At 44.3% G+C, this 21162-nt stretch overlaps 1 protein-coding gene across 4 annotated transcripts in view; it reads left to right on the forward strand.

Annotated features, from left to right (window-relative positions):
- Positions 1 to 2418: 2418 nt before the first annotated feature.
- The window catches only part of LOC103140776 (histone-lysine N-methyltransferase ASH1L), a 23619-nt gene continuing 4875 nt past the window's right edge, over positions 2419 to 21162 (forward strand). For 2 of the 4 annotated variants that reach the window (XR_001662651.1, XM_016673455.1), the window contains exons 1-8: positions 2442 to 3084; positions 10464 to 11337; positions 13136 to 17156; positions 19632 to 19977; positions 20142 to 20315; positions 20407 to 20501; positions 20585 to 20658; positions 20749 to 20794. Coding sequence is in view for 3 of the 4 variants with exons in the window: in XM_016673455.1 (XP_016528941.1) it covers positions 10675 to 11337; positions 13136 to 17156; positions 19632 to 19977; positions 20142 to 20315; positions 20407 to 20501; positions 20585 to 20658; positions 20749 to 20794 (5419 nt within the window). In the remaining variant the exon portion in view is untranslated. Of the gene's footprint in view, positions 3085 to 10463; positions 11338 to 13135; positions 17157 to 19631; positions 19978 to 20052; positions 20316 to 20406; positions 20502 to 20584; positions 20659 to 20748; positions 20795 to 21162 lie in introns of those variants that run through there. The other 2 variants (XM_007556064.2, XM_016673456.1) reach the window with 2 other exon arrangements.

Below are 21162 nucleotides of genomic sequence, written 5' to 3' on the forward strand. Positions count from 1 at the left end.
TGCATTTCTCCTCTCTTTGCCCCCATTCCAGTTTCCATCACCTGGCTTTCTCCTTTTCCTTGGTATGCCCTCATTTTCTCTACCTGTTTGACCCATTTTATTCTTATACTCTCTCTTGAAGCAATTCAAATATTTTCTGGTTACACACCCCTGTTACAGCATTAATCTGACATATCCTCAAAAGTTCAAGGTAGAAATCAACAAATCTAGTGGGTGGAGAAATATACATCAAAGAAGTTGCAGTAACCCAGATGCATAAGTGCACACAACCTTGAACTGATACTTCGCCACTGATAGAGATAGTACCTNCGAGGGGAAGAACAACACCACACAGCTCGGCAAAAGTCAATGTGCCAGATCTACCACGGACAACGCCATCATGAACGCCAGGACGTGACGTAGCACAGTCATTGGCCAATCAGATCACACAAGCTTTCTCCTCAAAGATGGGAAATGTAGTTTTTTGGACTTTAGCACATTTTGTTTCTAAACGTTGTTACGCATGTCTGGTGCAGAGTTTAAAGAGTAACCTTTTTGAGCTATCGTGTTTTTCATATACTTCAAGCTACTTTATTTTATATCTTTGCATCAGCGTGTCTTCTCTGTGTGCATCTTATTTATCTTCTTTGGTTATATTAAATGTGTTGACAGTAGTTTTGGTCATAACCATTTGTGATACCAAGTTCATTGATGACTTGATAACAATTGAAACTAAGTCTTTCTGATAAATGACTACAAACCTCTCTATCCACTCTGTGGGGGAATTTTGGCCCAACTTAAAGAGTTGCTTTAATGCACTCACATTGGAAGGTGTTCCAGCACGACTAACCTGTTTAAGGTCAAGCACGGTATCTCAATCAGATTTTAATACAGACTTTGACTAGGCCATTCATTCCAACACTTTCACTTGAGTGTTCTTTAGATATTTGTCCTTCTGAATAGCACAAGTGTACTTGACCTAAGATCACAAGCTGATTTATGGTTTATGTTCAAGATTTTCTTCTGAAGAGCAGAAAGTCTTGAACAATCCATTCATTGACTTAAGGATAAATTGGTTAAACAATTGCAGGAGGTTTTTAACAAACCATCACACTGCTGCTACCATGTTTGACTGTTTATGATGTCATTTATTATAAAATACTGCTTTAGTTTTACACTAAATGTAATTACTAAAAGTTCACCTTTTGGGGATCATCAAGATGTCTGCTGGGAACAGTGAGACCAGTTTCCTTTTCCCTCAGCAGTTGTTCCCTCCTTGGAAAGTGTCCTATGGATGCCATTATTGCTCAGTCTCTCTTTTTTTGAAACCACACAATCTAAGATGTTTTACTTGGATTTTATGTCACAGACTTTGTGAAGACTTCATATAATCAAATTTGAAGCGGCCTGGTCAAATTATGGACTTAAATTCAATTGCGATGATGTGACATGACCTTAAATGGCCAGCTTATCTTCACTTAAAGAAGAGTGGGGCAAACTTGCTCCATGGAGACATAAAAACAAATTGCCAAGCATCAAAGTTGAATGTTGCCACCAACGGTGGCACAACCAGTTCTTATTAATTTTCTTTATAGGCTCATGTTGTTTTTGGTAATTTTGCTCCCTAAATCAATAAAATCAGAGTTTGAAAACGCTGTACATTTTTTAAAAAAAAAGTTATCTTTAGCCAACATTCAAATTTTATTCTATCTGATTAAGACAAATGAAATCTTTAAGGGTGCAAATACGATAAAATCTAACTCCCCAAGAAGCCTTGCTTGTCTCAGTCCCAGTAGCTTTAAACTTTTAGACTACAGATCTGAGTAAACTCAGGGCAGAATTTAACTATTTTCTGTCTTGCAAAGTTCAAAATGCACCGCCTCAAGGTTATGCTCTCTTATTTTTCCCATTTTGAATATGGTGGCTGAGAGAAATTGGCTGCTGTGTGTGTTATGTTTTTATTCTCATTAAATCTTCTCAAATTAAAGCCAGAAATGTAATGAAAACTGCAGTCTTGATTTTCCACTACTGCAATAAAAATGTATTATTTTGAGAATTTTGACACATTTATTTGACGAGGTATATCAATGAACTGGACACACACCCTGTGGACCTAAACCGTTCTGATTTTGAACCTATGATTGGCAACAAAACAGATAGCGATATAATGTATAACTTCTATTATTGTCAAATGCATTATGCTTGAAATAAAATATATTATCCATGGATGAGTGATAGAGAGAGACTGTTTGCTTTTTGTTTCTTTGTTTAACTAGTGCATAATAAGCAGTCCTCACTTTAACTTTTTAATAAATGTTCATATCCTGTTTGCCTCTCCCAGCAGTGTATGAGCTGAACCCCGAATCTCACATGACGCACTCTGCAACTTCTGAGCTGCTCCCCACCAGAAGAGAAGAAAAACACCCTGACAGCAGCTCACTTCAGCCAAATCGTCGCCATTTTATTAAGAGACTAAATAGCCTTCCTCTGATCGCCTGTTATGAACTGCAACGAGATCCTGGGCTCACTTCGCCGTTTTATCTCCTCCTCTGGCCACATGAAAATGGCCACGCAGTTGCATTCCCGCACATCCAACCGCACACGCACATATGCACTAGAGAGCTGCAGCCTTCAGCCCGTCCCCCTCCTCCACCACCTCTTCCTCCTCCTCCTCCTCCTCCTCATTGCCTGCCTGCTTGTGTGCGCACACACGTACATCAGAGCGCCGTGAGCCATGAGAACTGGCGGGAGCGATCCAACTTTCCCTGAGAGAGAAGTGGGCAAAATAAGACCCAGTGGGTGTAACCAGTACGCCACCTAGCTGCGGAGACGCTTCGGCGGAGATCCGTCGACTGTACCGATTATGAAAAACACCCGCGCCGATGTTGTTGCACGGAGGGCTCCGCGCTCTGCTGGGAAACAAACTCGCCTTTCGGGGGTGTTTTTAACCTCCGCCGGCCTTAGTTATGTAATCGGAGCCACAATCTAATGCACCAGAAGCGGCGGATCGCTCGCAGTTAGAACCGACAGGAGCGGAGAGCAGGACAGCAACACCTTCAGCTCCTTTTGCCTTGAACGCAGTTGGCTCTGGGACGCGCTCTCTGGGTAAGTAGCCTACGTAGCCTTATTACAGATTGTCATGGCAGTCCGTATTAAGGTGCGCAGGCCTTTTCATCATGACCGAGCTCAAATTCGGTGCATCCGCTTTGCGCTAATTTTATCCCTTGTTGCTGAGCGTGTTTCCCCCCCTTCCTCTGTTCTCCTTGCGCGGTGATATTTTTCTTATTTCAATGTTGCTGACACCAGCAGGGGGACTGGCAGAGGACAGAGGGGGTGGGGAGGGGGGCTCTCTCGGGACTGATCCACATCAGCAGGCGCGTTTTGATGCCATGCTCCCGCTTTTACTTCCATGTTGAGTTTTTAGCTCGCTTGCTGTGCATGTTTGTTGTGTTGTTTTTTTTTAATATATATATTAGGACGCTCAAACACGCGTCATATGTAATAACGGAGGAGAAAGGAGCAACAACAACACGTGTGTTTCATTTGCAAGTGCGCCAGCATCAAGAGGATGGTGCGCAAAGTCATTTTAGAGGAGAGAAAGCTTCAATATATCTACAGTGGCAACATCAGTCAGCCGACACAACTGCGACCCGAGTACATAATGTTCAATCAACACACTTCTAACTGAGGGAGAAGCGTGTGTACGTGTGAGGAGGTGGGAAATAGAAAAATCGCAAAAGTATTCACACCCCTCAAACTTTATCAACGCTCTGTCACGCAAGAGCCACGAACCTTAATGTCTTTTACGGGAGTTTTATGTGATAAACAAGCAGAAAAGAAGAGTAAAAATGTGTGGTGGAAATAAAGGGTGCAATGAATAGTAAAAATAAGAAAAGTGTGGCATGGTTACACTAAGCCAAAACCTGTGCAACCAATTCAATTGCCTTCAGAAATAATTAGCAAATAGGTGTAACATAGTCTCAGTATAGCTGATCTGTGAAAGCATCCGAGGTTAGTTATTGGAAATTAGAGAACAAGCAACACGACCAAGAAACTTAACATGTTAGAGAGAAACTGAATTACTTAAATCCAAAGCTTCCATGGTCATCCACCTAAACTGCCAAGTTGTGCAAGGCGTTAACCAGGCAAGCAGTGGCTTTGGAGGAGCTGCAGCAATCTGGAGCTCAAGTTGGAGAAAACCATTAACCATATGGCAGTTATTTGTTCCAGCATTTGAAAACTGATTTTCACAGAAGACCTCCATCAATCTGACTGAGCCTGAGCTATTTTGCAAGAAAGTATTTCAGTCTCTCGTTGTAAAGCTGGCAGAAACGTAACCCCAAAAGATTTGCAGCTGTAGTTGCTGTAAAATTGGTTTCTGCCATACACAACACACCTTAGAGATTTCTATTTGCGAAACACAATTAAAATCATTTTCTTCCGCTTATAGTTAACCACTACTTTGTGCTAGTTGATCATATGAAATTCCAATAAAGTAAATTGAAGTGAACACTTGTAATCTGACAAAAAGGATAACTGTTTAAGGTGAATACTATTGCAAAGTACTTTACTTCTCTGTATAGGGGCGCATCCGAAAGCTCTAGAAAAAGGTGACCAGATGCGAGCCACTGGTCATCTTTTCCAAGCACCGTAAAAGCTGGAACCAGAACATAATATCAGGACTATAAGGACAGGAATGAGAAGTACGCTCTGAAAGACACAAGCATGACAAACCAATGAAGAAAACAAAAAAAAAATAAAAATGTATTATAAAAAGACTTTCATCTACGATTGCCTAGTAAATTCGTACGGTTGGCCACTACCTCACAGTATCTCCTTATGGGCGCTACTCCTTCCCTGTGAAGGTGAGGTGTGAGAACCGAGTGACTAACTGCGAGGCTTCATGGTTCAATAACCTGAGATGCCAACACTGGAGCCCAGTTTCCAGCTGTGCTCCTGCTGTTGTCAGGCAGATGCTAGCGGCTGTTGTGGTCCTCGATGATAACACTGTCACAGGATGGTGATCATGATGCTGCTGGAAAGACGGAGGGCCATTATCATGATTTAATCGTCCCTCTCCAGAGGAACCACAGTGACTTACGGTGTCAAGTCCACCCATCATTCTGTCACTGGGAATAGCTTCTGCTCTAATCTTAGAATAATTCAGAGTTATGTATGAGAGGTATGGCTCTGGAGAGCATAAGGAGCTATTAGTATGCTCTTTGACTGATCTTGAATGGGCTTACCCTTTTAGGTTTGAAAACCTGCCACTCTCATCATCTGCCTGCCGTCGCTTTTCACTACAGCTGTTTCAGAAAGTGCCTGCATTTAAAGCTGTTACCAAAACTTTTGAGTAAAGTCTTTAGCTCTACTTTGTTGTCTGTTGAATAACATTTAATGAGGAGAAAATACTTGTTCCGGTATTGTATTATAACTTGTCATTCTCTCAAGATAAAATCTATTCTTCATATCAACATGTCTTTAGTGACATCACAAAAGGTAACTGATTAGAGTTATTTTGAATGTGTGCATTTGCAATCTCCTTGTTTTTAATTGTAACGTCTCCACCAGTCTGAGATTCCTACGACTATATGTACATGATGCATCAATTTAGGTACAAATATTAAAAAAAAATAGAGAAAAATAAATTTAGTAACCTTTTTAGCAGAGAATATAAGACCTTTCTGCAAGTCTTATATTATTTACAGAATAACACCAAGAGTATAACTAGCTGATATTAGGGAGTTAATAAGTTGGGCTATCTGCTCTGGCAGAATGTGTAGTTAGCTACTTGACAGACATACTGCTCACAGTTTACCTGCTTCAGTTTTTAAACAGCAGTCAGTTATTCAGGATGATGATAGCAGGCTGGGGAAACCTTCGTTCCCCATCAAGGTACGGGCAATTATAGCACTGGATGTCCTTATCAGGGGAAAAATTGTACTGTTATTTATTGTGATAATGATAAACTCTAGTTAATGATGTCTGCATAACTCAAAACGTATAGAAAAAGGTTTGATAAGTTTAATGTTTGAAATCATTTCAACAGTTTTTCATAGATGAAATAGTTTCCCCAATGTTGGATCCATGAGAGGATCAGTAATTTGAAATACTTTTGAAAATATGAAATATAAATCCAGCTGTTTCACTCTTTCATAGTACAATAGAACTATGTTAGTATTGTACTGAAGTACTGCAATGAATAATGGATAAGTTTTGTTTTTAGAGCAGTTTTCTTGTTTGGGAGGCTCCGACTATATTAACTGATAGTGTTGCCTAATACCTATTTCATGTCATAACTGTGTGCTTTCTTAATAACTGATAAGATTTGAGTTTGTCCAGCCTGTAAGCAAGGGAAAAACTGTACAGCCATTTCTTTCAGCTAGTAGACTGGCAAGAAACAGCAATAGGTGAGGGAAGGGACAGTTACTCAGGTCTCCAGACCTGAGGTATAGATAATCAATACTCAGGCATGACCCCAAGCACATTTCTTTATAAAGAAGTTAAAGCGCGGTAATCCCTGATACTAGTAGCAAGCATTGCCTAACTTCAATGTGTCTATCTCTAGTCAGAACAGCATCATCAAAACATTTGAGAAATCTGGTAACAATAAAGGTTAAGATAAGTTCCAACGACGCTTCCTGCAGAACTGCTGCATCCCTCGCTACTTCTGACTCGTACAAAGCCCCGATCTGTCGGTTAGCCCCACTGTGTGGACAGGTAATACAGCTGGCAACAACAACAGTCCAGTCAACTCCAGGGGGGAAGTAAGAAAAACTCCCATTGTTCAGTAGACAGAAAGAGAGAAGTTAAAGAGAGTTCAGACTGGCTCTAGTCTGGAAAATTAAGTAGATGTTGGAGGCAGTACAAGTGAATGACAGACATTCACTTGGGGCAGTAGCCCAGGGCTCCAAGGATTTGGGGACACAGAAAAATAATTATTTTTAACAAATAGATGTTTTTCGGGCAATATATCTTATGCTTACAGATTAGTGGAAGCAATATCCACGAGGTTCTTTAATTAGTTGGATTAGTATGCGATGTCTTGTTTCAAATGAGTGGCATGACATGGGTCGGTGCGGTTCGGTATGCTGTTTTGTCAGCTCCCATTGTAAAAGCGGTCCATATAAGCGACCCATACTGCACCATCCTAAATAGGCTCTAGGTGGTGTGCAGTTGTAGTTGGTATGGCATAGTTAGGGTGGAGCTTCTGGCATCACACAGCACAGTCATTTGACTGGGGGACAGAAAAATGTCTTTGCTTGCGACCATCACAAGACAAACTAGTGCAACATGTTTGATGCCACAATAGGCTTTTGGGTTTCATCCTGGCTTCCCAGGGAAAGTCCAACTTGTGGTGGAAGCCCTTTCAGCGAACCAAACCACACCGACCCGTGCTGTACCACTCAGTGGAAATGAGGTACAAATAATCAATGCTGAAGCATGACCCCAAGCACATCAACAGCAGCAGTCTTTAAATACAAGCTTCATACCTTCTTCTTTGTTCTGTAGTGCATTTTAGTGAGCGTGTTACAGTACAGAATATAATGCTACAGTAAATGCAATATCTTGGGGCCTTTTTCTTCTATGGGTGAAGATATTTGGAGTGTTTACAAAGAACTTCTTTTGGCAAGGACAAAGATTTTTTTTTTTCATATGGAGAAAACCAAAAATACTTTATTTATATGAAGCTATAAATTTATTGTCGTTTGTACGTGCAAAAGAAAAAGAAAGTCGTGTGGGTAGGGCTCCCGACGGTGTCTGGCATGTACATGTGCCGAAAAACCAAACAGACGGAAAAATTGAATCAGAAATATAAACACATTCGTGCAAGTTAGAGATCTGAATAATCGTTTGCCTCTACTCAGCGCCCTTCATGGCTTGGGGAACATCAGTCAAATTCTGGCTCAGACCTGTATGGTTAGCATTTTTCAACTCAAATGAGCGTTTTGGAGTCTATGCCTCAATTTATCAGGAGTTGCTTTTCCGGCATAATATGTTCCAATGCTGGCTGATCAGATTGATTCTTGGGCTTCTTGTGACGTTATAAACCCAATCTCACACGAGAAACAGTAAGCAGATTTTTTTTTTCTGCAGCACATTGTTTAAATTTTGCATTTTGTGACGTCCTTTCTCACTCATCTGCGTTTTACTGTCGGTATACGGTTGTCAAGCGGAATAAATTGGCATCCTTGGATTGCATCTTTAAGAAAGCTACTGTCCACAGCTGTACTCGTTTGATTTTATTGTAAGCAGTACTGGCCTTAAACATGCTTTCCAATACTGTTACATAAGAGCAGTTTCTGGAACAGATGTCGATTCGTGTGATTCAAGGAAAGAGTTTCTGTGTGTGTTTGGACTCGGGGACCTAGAGGCAGGAAAGATGGTCCACTGAGCTCCTAAATGAAAACATTAAACTGAGATGCTCTCGTAGGTTTAAGGCAGCAATTCAACGTGTTGTTGAGAGACAGATGAGCTATTTCATAAGTGGCCCTCCAGAGACACAAGAAGAAAGAGCCGCAAGAATGCTTTGGCGGGGTGTGTTTTATTAGAAAATGGACGAGCGTGTCCCTTGATGAGAGATGGAGACTAATGAGAGGAGCTCGACGAAGGATGTCACTTTCCTTTTCAAAGCTTTTCGGTTTGGAAGAAAAACAGTTGTGAACGCAGGGTGAGTGAGAGTGAAAGTTTTTCTCTGGTGAGCGGATTGTTATTTTTAGGGCGTGTTTCTCTGGTGTAATGTCACATTAAAAGTCCATTTACAATGGGGTCAATGAAAAGCTTTACTTGACTTAGAGGAAGCAATGGGAGGAGGAGGAATTTGCACTCCTTTCCAAAAATAAGTTTTACCCTTTCCTACGGATTTGTGTTACCACTACTGAAAAGCGGGAGGGAGGAGGGGAATGGTTTGCGCTGTGAATGGAAGGATTTAGGCTGGAGAGGAGGGAAAAGCAGAAAGGACTGCTCAGAGGGAAGAAATATGGTTCTGATTAACAACGATACAGTTTTCGGGTTGACTGTTTTACTGTGTGGTCTGCAGAGAGGGAATGAGAGTGGATGGGACTAATAGGAAATGTATGAAAAAAAGGTTAAAGCCAAACACGAAAGGGGGCGGGGGGTTTCGAAAGAAAAGAGACTACAGTGAAGGGAAGGGTGGGTGGAGAGGTGGCTGTGGGAGTTGCTGAGAACAGAAGGCAAAGACAGTTGGGAGACGAGGGGAGGAGACTGGATCAAGTGTTCGAATATGTCAGGAGACGACTGATTGATTCGGTGATTTAGGGAGAGGAATAGTAAGGGTTGTAACTGAGCTACAGTGTGCAGGGGACTGTGGCTGTGGTTCAGATCTATAGGGGCAGTGCTCTGCACAACTTCTCCATTAGATCACAGCCAAAACATTCTGTGTATTTTATTTGAATTTTTGTGACAGATCAACAAAGCTGCACTTAGTCGTGAATTAGAAGGAAACTATTAATGTTCACAGGTAAGAATTTGAAAAGTGTGCATTCATATCCATCCCTCCTACCTCTTGAAACTTTTAAAATCCAGTGAAACCAACTTCCTTTAGTGTGTGTAGTTTAGTCTCAGTATAAATTTATGTTTTGTTAAGGCCTCAGAGGTTTGCTAGAAAACATTACTAAACATTCGTCACCCTAAAACGCGCGGCGAAACAAGGTGTTGGCAGCGTCATGTTTGAAATGCTTTAAAATGTGATCTTACTGAGAAGGAAGAGGGATTTCTTAGAATCGCCTTTGGATGTATCCAGTCTTACAGATAACAGTTTCCACAGAGCCAAACGAGTGTCAGACATCCATGTTTGGTCTGACAAGACGACTTGTGATAGAAAACTATTACTTTACATCACAGCAAAACAACTTCCATACGGTGAAATGTGGTAGCGGCAGTGGGACTGGATGTTTTTTTAGGGACACTACTAATTCACTTCATGCTTTTGAGAATTTTATTTGCAAAAAAAAAAAAAAAAAAAAACTTTTAAAAACCTTGTAACATTTTTCTTCAAGTTCAAAATTATGCACTACGTTGTGTTGGTCAGTCACATAAAATCCCCCTCAGAATGTTTTAGTGTTGAGCTAACATAATAGAAAATGTAAGAGTTCTTACAAAAGCGCTTTTGTTATGCACCGTAGCTGAAGACCGTCAGAAGAGACCACTGTGACAGTTGTTTGGTGGGATTGTGAGTAAAGTCTTCCAGTTAGAGCTGACATTCTGGGAATCTGATTGGCCTCCTGGGCTTTCTGTATGATGAGATCATCTCTGTGGACACAGACTTTAGCACCTCGCTGCAGCTGCCTGCAGGAAGGGGACTTTCCCCCTCAATTCCTGTGCCGCTGCGATTCAGCATCTGAGCTCACTAAAATGACTAATCTCTGGCCTCTCTCTCTCTCTCTCTCTCTTTCTCTCTCTCTCTGTGTGTGTGTGTGTCTGTTTTTTCGTCTCCTCTTTCTTTTGGATTCATATTTACTCAGCTCAAGTCTGAAGGACAAGAGAGAGACCTTCCCTCGCTGGTTGACGGCAATAAACTGCACTTGGACAGTTAAGGGATCTGTTTTGCTAACCTTTCTGGTTTGCACCTGCAGTCTGCCCTTCGTCTTTGACCCCAACAGTCCCTCTGGGCTCATTTGAAGGTGTTATACTGGGAACTCCGCAGAACACTGCCTCTCCCCCCTGACTTCTCTGATGGACCAGAGAGTGAAGGGGGGGACCCCTCCAACCACCGCCTCCACTCTGGACTCCACTTCTGCTCCTGAAGACTGTAAGCAGGACCAAGTGTCAGATAAAAAGAAGAGAGTCGAGGGGGAGAGTGGCAATGTTGGGAAAAAAGAGGAGGAGAAGAAAGGACCAGGAGGAAAAAGAGAAGGGGACAAGGGAGCAGTGCTGGAGCTGCTCATCGAGGGGCGCTGCAGAGGGCAGCAGGAGCTCCAGCTCTCTGGCAGGGAGTCAAACTGCCCCGAGGGGAACGTAAGGGTCCGGATTGGACTCCAGGCCAAGCGCACCAAAAAGCCGCCCAAAATTTTGGAGAGCTACGTGTGCAAGCCCACCATCAGGACGTATCAGAGGCAAGGCAGGGGGGCTCTGCTGAGGGCAGATGGAGAGGGAAGAGCGGTCCAGCAGATCAAAAGCAGCCCAGCCACAGACGAGGCAAACAGGGAGCAGCGATCGGGCCTGGATGCCGTCCAGGCCACATCCAAAAAAACTACATCTGCTGCTTCACCGCCGCTTGCAAAGCCATTATCGTCCTCGTCATCGGAGCCTTTGTCGATATCCTCGACATTAACTTCAGAGTCTGCTCCTGCTTCTGCCCCCAACATATCAAGCCAAGGAACCAAGACTGGCAAACAGGTAGGACACTCAGCCTCCCAGCTGCTGGCAGTAAATCTGCTGCTGACGTTAGCTTTAAATAGAAGGACAACAACCAAGGCTTTCAGTGAATGAGGGTTTTCATCCATTATTAAAAAGAACCACATGTTGTAGTTTCTCTGTTAGTTTTTAGAGTTAACCAGCAGATTCTCGTATATACCGGAATGGCGAAAAGAGATAAGTGTGAAATAAGCTATTGTCTCAGAACTGAAACCTGAGCAGCAGATTACAATTAACAGACCTAAAATTAGACTGATAGGATGGTAGCTAGTTGGAGTTATTGCAGACATCGGTCCATCAGTCCTTGTGATGATCGCCCAAGGGGAAGCTTATAGCCATAGCTGCTCAAACGTCACTCGAGCAGCAGCAGCAGCATACCAAAATTACAGAACGAGTATAAAATGTCAAGCCTTCTCATCTGTATTAGTGACAATTTATAGCTACCAATAGCAATGTTTTCTCTCTCTCTTTCAGTCTCTGCCTGGCCCTCTATATCTGTAGCTCTCTTCTATTTTTACATCCCCTCTTTTCTCTACGCGCTCTCATTTATCTTTCACTCCCCCCTCTTTCCCTGTCCCACTCGACTCCTCTCTTTTTCCTCCACCTTTGCATTTCTCCTCTCTTTGCCCCCATTCCAGTTTCCATCACCTGGCTCTCTCCTTTTCCTTGGTATGCCCTCATTTTCTCTACCTGTTTGACCCATTTTATTCTTATACTCTCTCTTGAAGCAATTCAAATATTTTCTGGTTACACACCCCTGTTACAGCATTAATCTGACATATCCTCAAAAGTTCAAGGTAGAAATCAACAAATCTAGTAGGTGGAGAAATATACATCAAAGAAGTTGCAGTAACCCAGATGCATAAGTGCACACAACCTTGAACTGATACTTCGCCACTGATAGAGATAGTACCTCCCAAACGTTCTCCAACTCTCTCACATTGTGAAAACATGTCTTGTCTACGTGTCTCTTCTGTTTGCTCCACAGTTTCTGTGTTTTCATTTTTGACTTTCTAGCGGAAATCCAAAGTTTTAAGGTCCAAACTGGCGAGAACTGGTTCTCTTCATAATTTCACTCAGTGACCGGAAAGAAAAAAATAACCACAAAACATCTTACTGCCATCACCGTGTCTCACTGTTGGTATGGCAGTCTTCTGGTATTATTTTTGAGCCAAACATATATTTAAGACTTTGGTTCAACAGACTATGACTATTTCCACCCAAGGCTTTGGGAAATTTTAGCTTTGATGTGCCTCTAGAAGGCTTTGAACATTGTCTGGTAGTTGGTACCAAAAAGGTAAGTGAGTGTTTCAGAAATTGCTTATTTTACTAGAACTTGTATGCACAACCCTCTTTTAGGTTTACAGGTACAAGTCTGTCTCACTGCCAAAGGTTGAGACATTGTGATGGCAGTATGATGCTTTGGGGTTATCTTTTTCTTTCTGGCTAAGCTTAGCCAGGTTTACCTTAATTTATGACAAGAGTCAACTGAAGAAGACTGAATGCTGAAGTTTAATCAATTTGTGTTTCAGCAAGTGCAGGATTAAGGATAAAGGATGCAAAGCTAGGCTGTTCCTCTTATTTTTCCTCATTACACTATAGTTTGTTTATCAGCTGAACACACAAACCATAGTGTGTCTTGAACCCACATTAAAGATGGACAAAGCTTAAGAATGATTAATCAGTGTCTCATTTTTAAAACAAGGGCGTGTGCACTGTTACTGATAAATCTCAAGGTTATTGCAGTCTGTGACAGAAATTGTGTTTTTGCATTCCCCAGGTTCCCATCAAGCTGGCCGATAAGACGGATGATAATTCAAATGGCTCATCAGAGAAAGTGAAGAAAGACAAGCTTCCAAGTGTTAATGGACAGTCTGCCCCTGCAGGACTTAAATCCTGCTCTCCCACAACAGATCAGACAACTTCTACCACTCCGTCCACACTGAGCAAGCAGACAGTCTCCACTTCAGAAACCAGGAATGAAGGGAACAGCTCCAAGAAACACAATGGTTTGGTTCAGACAGCAAAACAGAAGGAACTATCGAATGGGAGGAGTTCTTCAAATATCCTTGGCACTTTGTCCTCGTCGAAAAACAAAGCTGGAAAACTCAGCGGTTCCTCTTCTGCTTCTTCCACAGATTCCACAGTGAGGCCTCTGGTGTCTTCTGGCTCCCATAAAGAGCTTTCCAGTAAGACTAAGCCAGACTCTTCTCCCTGTCACCAAATCACCCCCAAATCACAGTCTTCCCCCTCCTTGGATCCTTCCTCCGCCCAGTCAGAGGGTTGTGATCCCTCTCCACTACCCCTGATAGCCAATAAGAGAGAGAAAGAGAAGAAATCCAAGAAGGAGAGACGTAGAGATAAAAAATCAAGGAGAGATAGACCAGAGGCAGACAGAGAAAAAAGTGAAAAAAGAAAGGATGAGGTTAAGAAAAAGAAGGACAAGGATGGGAGATCAAGACATGACAAAGAAAAGGATCAGAAACACAGAACTGGCGATTTATGGAGGGATAACCTAAAGAATGAGACAGGAAAGGCAGATAGGTTAAGCCCTGAAAGATTGAGGACACAAGATAATAATGCAAAATGTGGTGAAACAGTTGGTACTGCTAAATTAGATAAGAGCTCTAAGAAAGTGACTCCAGTCAGACTAGAGGAGAAAGAAAAGACAATTGACAGTTGTAGACTTTCTAAAGAAAGTGAGCCCGTTTCAACAGGTGATTCCAATAAATCAAAAGAACAAGACGTATCAAGACACCCAGTAGTGCCTCCGCCTCTCTCTATGTCCTCAGCTCCTCCCCACTTGCCCCCGTCTTCCTCTCACATTCCTGTTTCTCCCCCCTCTTCGCCCCGAGAGCAGGACAGCCGACCACTCAAGAAGCGCAAAGCCAGAAGGCCCAGCTGGACCAGGCTGGTACATCGCGCCCACAGAGCGGAAAATCAGGAAGCTTCTTTGGATTCCCTGCATAATCCATCGCTAAGTTTCCCCCAGATCACTAAGACATCGTTTCCATCCAAAACCGCTGTTCAGCAGAGCGATGAGTCACAGTCAGCGCCCTTGAGCTCCTTATCCAGCTGCTCCCCCCCAGTGTCTTTAGCAGCCCCAAAACAAACTCACCCCATGTCAGATTCAGCCAGGAAGAGGGGCCGCCCCAAATCCCACAGCTCCAGTTTGGATGAGCCTCCTCCTCGACTTTCACCAAATGATATTCCCTCTGAGGAGCCCATTGTACGCTGTGACAGATCTAAGAAAGCCCCGGTCTTGGTACCGATACTGCAGTCTAAGTCCAGCCCTAAGAAACGAGGGCGGCCCCCCAAAAGGCCCTTCCCAGAGGACCAGGGCGAAGATGCACTGAATCCCCCCAATCGCAAGGAAAGGAGTGAAGACTTTTATCCTCCTGAACGGGGGAACCGGCAGCTAAAGATCAGGAGACTGATTAATGAAATGAAGAAAAGAAAGAAGAGGCGACTTCACAAAGTAATCATGTCTGGTTATATGGGGAAGGAGGGCAGGGGAGGAGAGGTAGTGGATGGTAAAACCTCATTGAGAATGTGTAAATCAATTGAGGACACAACAGTTCACACCCTTACAGCCCTGTCCTCCTCATTTGGGAGCAAGCTGGGCCCTCAGATCAATGTAAGCAAAAGAGGGACCATTTACATGGGCAAGAGGCGAGGACGCAAGCCTAAGTCCCAATCAGCAAACCTAAACTCTAGCTCCCAGAACTCCACGCAGTCGTCTTTGTTTACCAGTCCCCCTGAAGCATCTCTTTTCTCATCTGGCCAGCCACAGCCACCCCCATCTCATCCATTTCCTTCCCCATCACTTACCCACTCCAGTGGAGCCCAGAGTCCTTACAGTGAAGGCAGCCTCACAGAACCGACATCCTCCCTTCTCTTTTCCCACCACTTCTCCCTCCCTTCCCCATCCTCCTCTTGTACGTCCCCACGTCCTCCTTCCTCCTCTTCCCTCTCCCCCTTTGTAAAAAAGAGCTGCCCATGTCAAGGGAGACATCAGTTTCCCTTTCACCAGTCTTCATGTAAGCTCTCGGGTGCCACTGCTTCAATGCACCATTTACCGGGTTCCCCGAGTCACCTGAAGGAGGCCACCCCCTCACCAAGGAGCGAGTCACACAGTGACGAGACGCTGCCCAGCGACAGCGGGATAGGAACAGATAACAACAGCGTCTCTGAGCGAGGCGAGATGAGGGGAGCCCGAGGAATACTGAGGATGGGTCATGGGTCAGGGGTGATTCTGGGAGGTCAAAGGCTCCCTCCATCTCTTGTGGACCGCCCCTCTCCGGTTTCGTCGCCCCTCTCTCATGTGGCCAGACACTCAAACACCATGAACAGCTCAAATGCCGCAGAGCGCCACAGAGACCGGCACCGACACAGGCGCAGGGATTACGACTGTCCCGCTTCCTGTGCCTGCCTGTGCACCTGCCTTGGACACAACAAGTGCACTCACTCTGACTATTACTCTTGCCTTGGACATAGTGCACTGAAGAGACAGAAGAACAAGCATAAGAAGAAGCACCAACAGATGCACATGCAAGACCCAGAGTTCCTAGCTGAACTGGATGATCTGATCGCTCAGTTCAACGAGGTTCACATTGGACGACGGAGCTGGGCGAGGACGGGATTTGGGCAAGGCTTTGACGGAGGAAGGCGACATCATTCCTCCTCTCATTCCCACCGGTCTAACATCTTCCGGATCAATCTGAATGGCTTCTACTCGCCACACCCTGCATCCTTCCCAGCGGCTCCTTCCTTCACCCCTCAGCCCTTCTATCCTTGCCATTGTAGCAGGAAACTGGACCGCCGGCAGTGCGGCTGCCCCTCAAAGTTCCAGGAAACAATTGAAAACATGGGCTTTTACGGCAGCTACCCACCAGCACCACCGTCGCTCTACCACCACCTCCCCAGCTCTTTCCCGCTTCCACCCCCTCACCAGTACGCCCCCCATCAGTCCCACCACGCTCACTTCCTCCTCAACCCGGCCAGATTCCACAGGCGCAGAAGCAGGTTGCTCAGGGAGGGAGCTTTAGGAGGAGAGGTGGAGGGAGATTTAGGGGCTAGCAGCAGAGAAGTAAGCTCGGGGTTCGTTTCTGGCCTCTCTTGTGGCTGGGGGAGGAGCGAACATAAACATAAGCACCGTCACCGCCACTGTGAGCGAAACATGGAAACTGAAGAGGAGTTACAGGATGAGGAGGAGGAAGACGGCATGGATAGGGAGCTCTTGAGTGGTTCAAAGACACAGTCAGGGTTCATTTTTGGGCAAGTAGAGGGAAGAAGGAAAGGGGGAAAAGGACCGGGAAGCATGCTGTCTAAAGACTCGCCTTGGCTACGTCAAAATGGAAGCATTCCCTTCTCCGCTGCCACTTCCTCTTCATCATGTTCTTCGGCAGAGAGGTACAAAAACACATCTCTCACCTCTTTGGGCCTTGGCTCCACTCACCTGTCTTCCTTTGGAGGAGGCTGGGGCGGCTTGGGCCACAACTGGGCAACATTTGGGAGTCTAGGAAGCCCAGGATTTGGAACCCTGAACCCCAGCTGGAGAGGCTTTTCCGGGGACAAACGCGTGGGCAGACTGGCTGCCTCAGAAGGAGAATATGAGGACGGCGAAGATGATGTCAACGACTCACGCCTGTACGCTCCAAAACACACCAACCTGTTCACTTCTGCAGCCATGTCAGCAGCGGGGAGGGGCCTGAGGAGCGGATTGAGCAGCAGGATCCCTGGAAGTGGGGAGAAGTCATGGAGGAGGGACGAGCCAGCGTGGACAGAGAGGAGGGAGGCAGGTGAGAATGCTTTAATGATCTGAATGGGCAACTGTTGAATCCACAACTGTGTTCTGTTGTTGCTTCACTGGCGCTAAATGTGAATCTATTTTGAATGCTGACAGCAATCCAGATAAAACAGAGACTCCAACACCATTGAAATATAACAATAGCAGTCGTATAATGACAGCGAGCTGAGAAAATGGGTTTACGCAGAGAGCCTCTTTTTACTCGCACAGTGTGACAGATTTTGCTATTTGCACAGTGCGGAGATGAAACTCCACCAACCAGCAGCCGTGTGCCCAATATAGTGACAGAGCTGCTTTTTCTCAGGTGTTGTTGAGCCACACATCAAAGCCCGGAGGCTGCATGAGGAGAAATCAGACTCCATTCTTTTTTTAGCCAGCTTCAGTCCCTTTCCTGTGCAAGGGCACCAACACAGCCACTCTGCAGCCACTCCTCTTAGAATTTGTTTAGAAATTACAGTAGTGATCTGAAGCTTATAAACACTCTTGGTTTATTTGAACTCTTCATTCACCAACCAACTCCGAAACATTTATTTCCAAAACAAGAATTTGGTGAAGAAGTTTGAATTTATTGTGGGTCCTCTAAAATCTACATAGGGTCAAAATACCTACAAACTCAAATATATACATTAATTTATCACTAATTAACGACTGGATACAATTTGCTTGTCTCTTTGAACAAGCTTCTGGCATACCTCCGTCAGGAAATTTGAGCACTCTTCTTACAAAAATGTTATAGCTGCATGAAATTGCTTGGGTTTTAGGGCATCTTAAACCAGGGGTCCACAGCTTTTAAATAGAGCTGAGGGTCAGGGTTACTCCCAAGGCTCAGTCCTTAGTGTTATCCACACCAAAACTAGTTTTAATGCTTTTGGGATCATGTCCTGTTGGAGCAACTAGTTTTGTTTGGATTTTAACAGTCCGACCCAAAATGTCACACTCAGATGAAAGTTGGTTAGGATGTTCAGGAATGACCGATGAACCACCAGAGCTCCAGCACCTGGTGAACTAAAGGCTGTTTGAAACACCAGTGTTACTGTCTGTGGTGACAATGTTTTTACATAACCTGAACAGAGAAGATACTGTTATCCTTACAGATGTGAGCTTTGGTGAAGTCTGGCTTTGGATTAAAACTCCACTTCCCAATAACATATTTGGCACCTTGAATGGACTTCCAATGTTTTTGACGACCACAACTGATAAATATTTGAACAACCAAGAGTATGAAGCTCAAAGAGAGGAATATGGAGATAGTCATGGTGAAAAAGTAAGGGAATAGTGAGGAAGATGTGGGTTAATCATAATCAGCACTGTATACATTGAGCAGTAAAAAAGCAATGCCATAAATTTTAATATCCCACAGACCAGTTAAGTCCTACTGAGCATTTGTCTTCAATGTGAAGATTGGTAAAGCAAGAAACTAGGCACTTCAATAGGACAGTGATGGCAAACAGACATCTTTAAAATGGACCAATTAGGCTGACAGACTCAACCTCGACTTGGAATATGGAATATGCTTAAAAGTCAGGTCAGTCCCAGGAATAGGATCAATTTGATGTTTATAGTTGAGCCTGTGTTAAAATTGTGAAAATCCTGAATAAATTCAAACTTTTGCACCAAATTCTCGTTTTTAAAATCTATTAAAGATGTATGTGTTTTATGCTCCTTCCACCCTGAAACCGAAAAGTGAAGTTCATGGCTAAGATGAGCGCTTGTCAACTTTTGGGTTCTATATCTTGTTGGGAATCTGCAGGAACATCTTTAAAATCTTCCTGAACCGCACGCCGCACCAGCTCAGGGCTGTCCAGCGAAGCACAGTCATTAGTTAACCACCAGATCAGCTATTTAAAGCTCGTCCTATTCCTCCCCGCTGGGCCGGCCGAGCCCGTTTGATTTGGAAAAATCCAATAAGGAAAGAGTGGTCAGTCTTGTCAGTGGCTGAGGAAAATGGAACAAAAAGATGGATGACCTCAGGAGAGATTGATGAAGGGATCAGAGGGAGGTCAGGGGAGGGGGAGGGACACACACAGAGTGTGTATGTGAGGAAAAAACATCTCTTTTTGTCCCTGATGAAAAAAATAACACAGAATTAGAACGTTAGGTCATACTTTGCTCTGTTTCCTTTTCCAGCACTGTTTTTCACTTTAACTGAGTGTGCAAAAACAAATGATGTGCATAAAAGGTATGCGTGCCTCAATGTGTTTGTGTGCATCACTTATTTCTGACTGTGCGCAACTCGTAAATCACTTTTAATGCATTTCCCAGAAGTGATCCGGTCAGAGGAAATGTTGTGACTCACCTAATCTGCGGCTCGTCCACATGACTCAGCCCGGACTGGCCTCACCTCACACCTTCTGCTGGCTCAATCTCTCATCCACATCTGTCTCACTTCCTCTCCGCCACTCATGCTCCCCCTCCGCCCTGTCCCTCCCCTCCCTTCGCCTCCTCTCCCCCTCTCCTCCTCCTGCAGGTTTACAAGGTGACTCGAGGAGCCGTGGCCAGCGAAGGAGCGTGCCAACTCCAGACTGCGCTGCGGTGAAAAACAAAAGGGGGCCAGGACGTCCCAGGAAGCACCCGCTGCCCTCCGCCGTGTCCTCCCCTACGCGCTCATCTCATGCGACGCCGTCCATGTCGCCGGCTGACTTTGTGCCAGAAGAAGCGGTGCCAGAAGAAGCGGTGCCAGAGAAAAGAGGAGGAGGAGGAGGAGGAGGAGGAGGAGGAGGCAACATGGTGCAGCAGGTCATGGATCTGGAGTCGCAGGCCCGGAGGAAGAGGGGGCGGAAGAGAAAACACGGTGACTCTCCGTGCCATCAGAGGTGAACACCGGAGCTGGTTGACTTGACTGTTCAATACAACCACTCGCTGCTGTTATATTAACCCACCGTTTTCAGCACTGTGTGCTAAACCAGTGCCCTCTATCTCTCTCTTTCTCCTTTACCCTCCCTATCACTCTATCTCTCTGTTTGCACTTTCCTTTTAGTTTTGCCAAGGACGTCCCTGAATGTGACACGCATTCTGAGTTTCTCAGCCAATCAGATGTCGACGAGGCTCCGACACAAGCAGTAGCCCCCTGCAGGGAAGAGAACAGTGATGGCTCCCCCAGGAAGAATTACCTGACAGCAGGCCTTTACTCTGACGATTATAAAACTACAGAGTGAGCCAAGCGAACCCATAAGCTCCCTCATATATAGGATATCTAATGATCTTTTTCCTTTTCATGAATCTTTCCTTTCTCTTTATCTCAGTCCTCCCTTCCAAGCCCAGAAGAACTGCAGTGAGAGTTTAGAGTACACACCAGGGGAGCATGAGTACAGCCTTTTGCCTGCTCCCATACATGTTGGTGAGTGCAGATTAACATCTCGACTTTGTTCTGGCTCGTTCTGGCTGTCGCCGCTCATTTCGAACTATCTTAATCTTCTTTAGGAAAGTACTTGAGGCTGAAGCGAATTCACTTCCAGCTGCCATATGATGTGATGTGGCAGTGGCAGCAAAACCAGGTATTTAGGTAGAAACAAGAATTCAAGCAAACAGATTTTTGTTTTTGTTTTTTTTAACTCAGATGTAACTCTGATGTAATTTGGGTGCAGCTTCAGCGTCAACCTGCTGTCCCCCTGAAAAGGAAACGCCGTTACCGTGAGTTTATTTCTTATTTGATGTGACTTTGAGTAAATATGTGTACAAACCGCATCCTCATCCCTGGTGTAATCGTAGGATACATGCTTGCATATCAGTGGACAAGTGGTGCTTTTTCACATCTTAAGATTTTCTTTTAAAGTGCCAAAGACATCAATCTGCCCTAATCAAAGCCCACACTTCCAAATTCCATGTTTATGTTTGCGATGGTAGGACAGAAAACTATATTTTTCTGGCTTCACTGCCAAACAACCAATTAGCTTATAGATATAATCAAATAATATAATAATACTCAAATACCCAAAATTACACTTATTTCTGCAGTTCTAAATGTGTTTTTGAAATTTTTTTATTATTATTTCATAATC

This window comes from Poecilia formosa, unplaced genomic scaffold, assembly GCF_000485575.1.
Source record: "Poecilia formosa unplaced genomic scaffold, Poecilia_formosa-5.1.2 Scaffold77, whole genome shotgun sequence".
NCBI classification, from domain to species: domain Eukaryota; kingdom Metazoa; phylum Chordata; class Actinopteri; order Cyprinodontiformes; family Poeciliidae; genus Poecilia; species Poecilia formosa.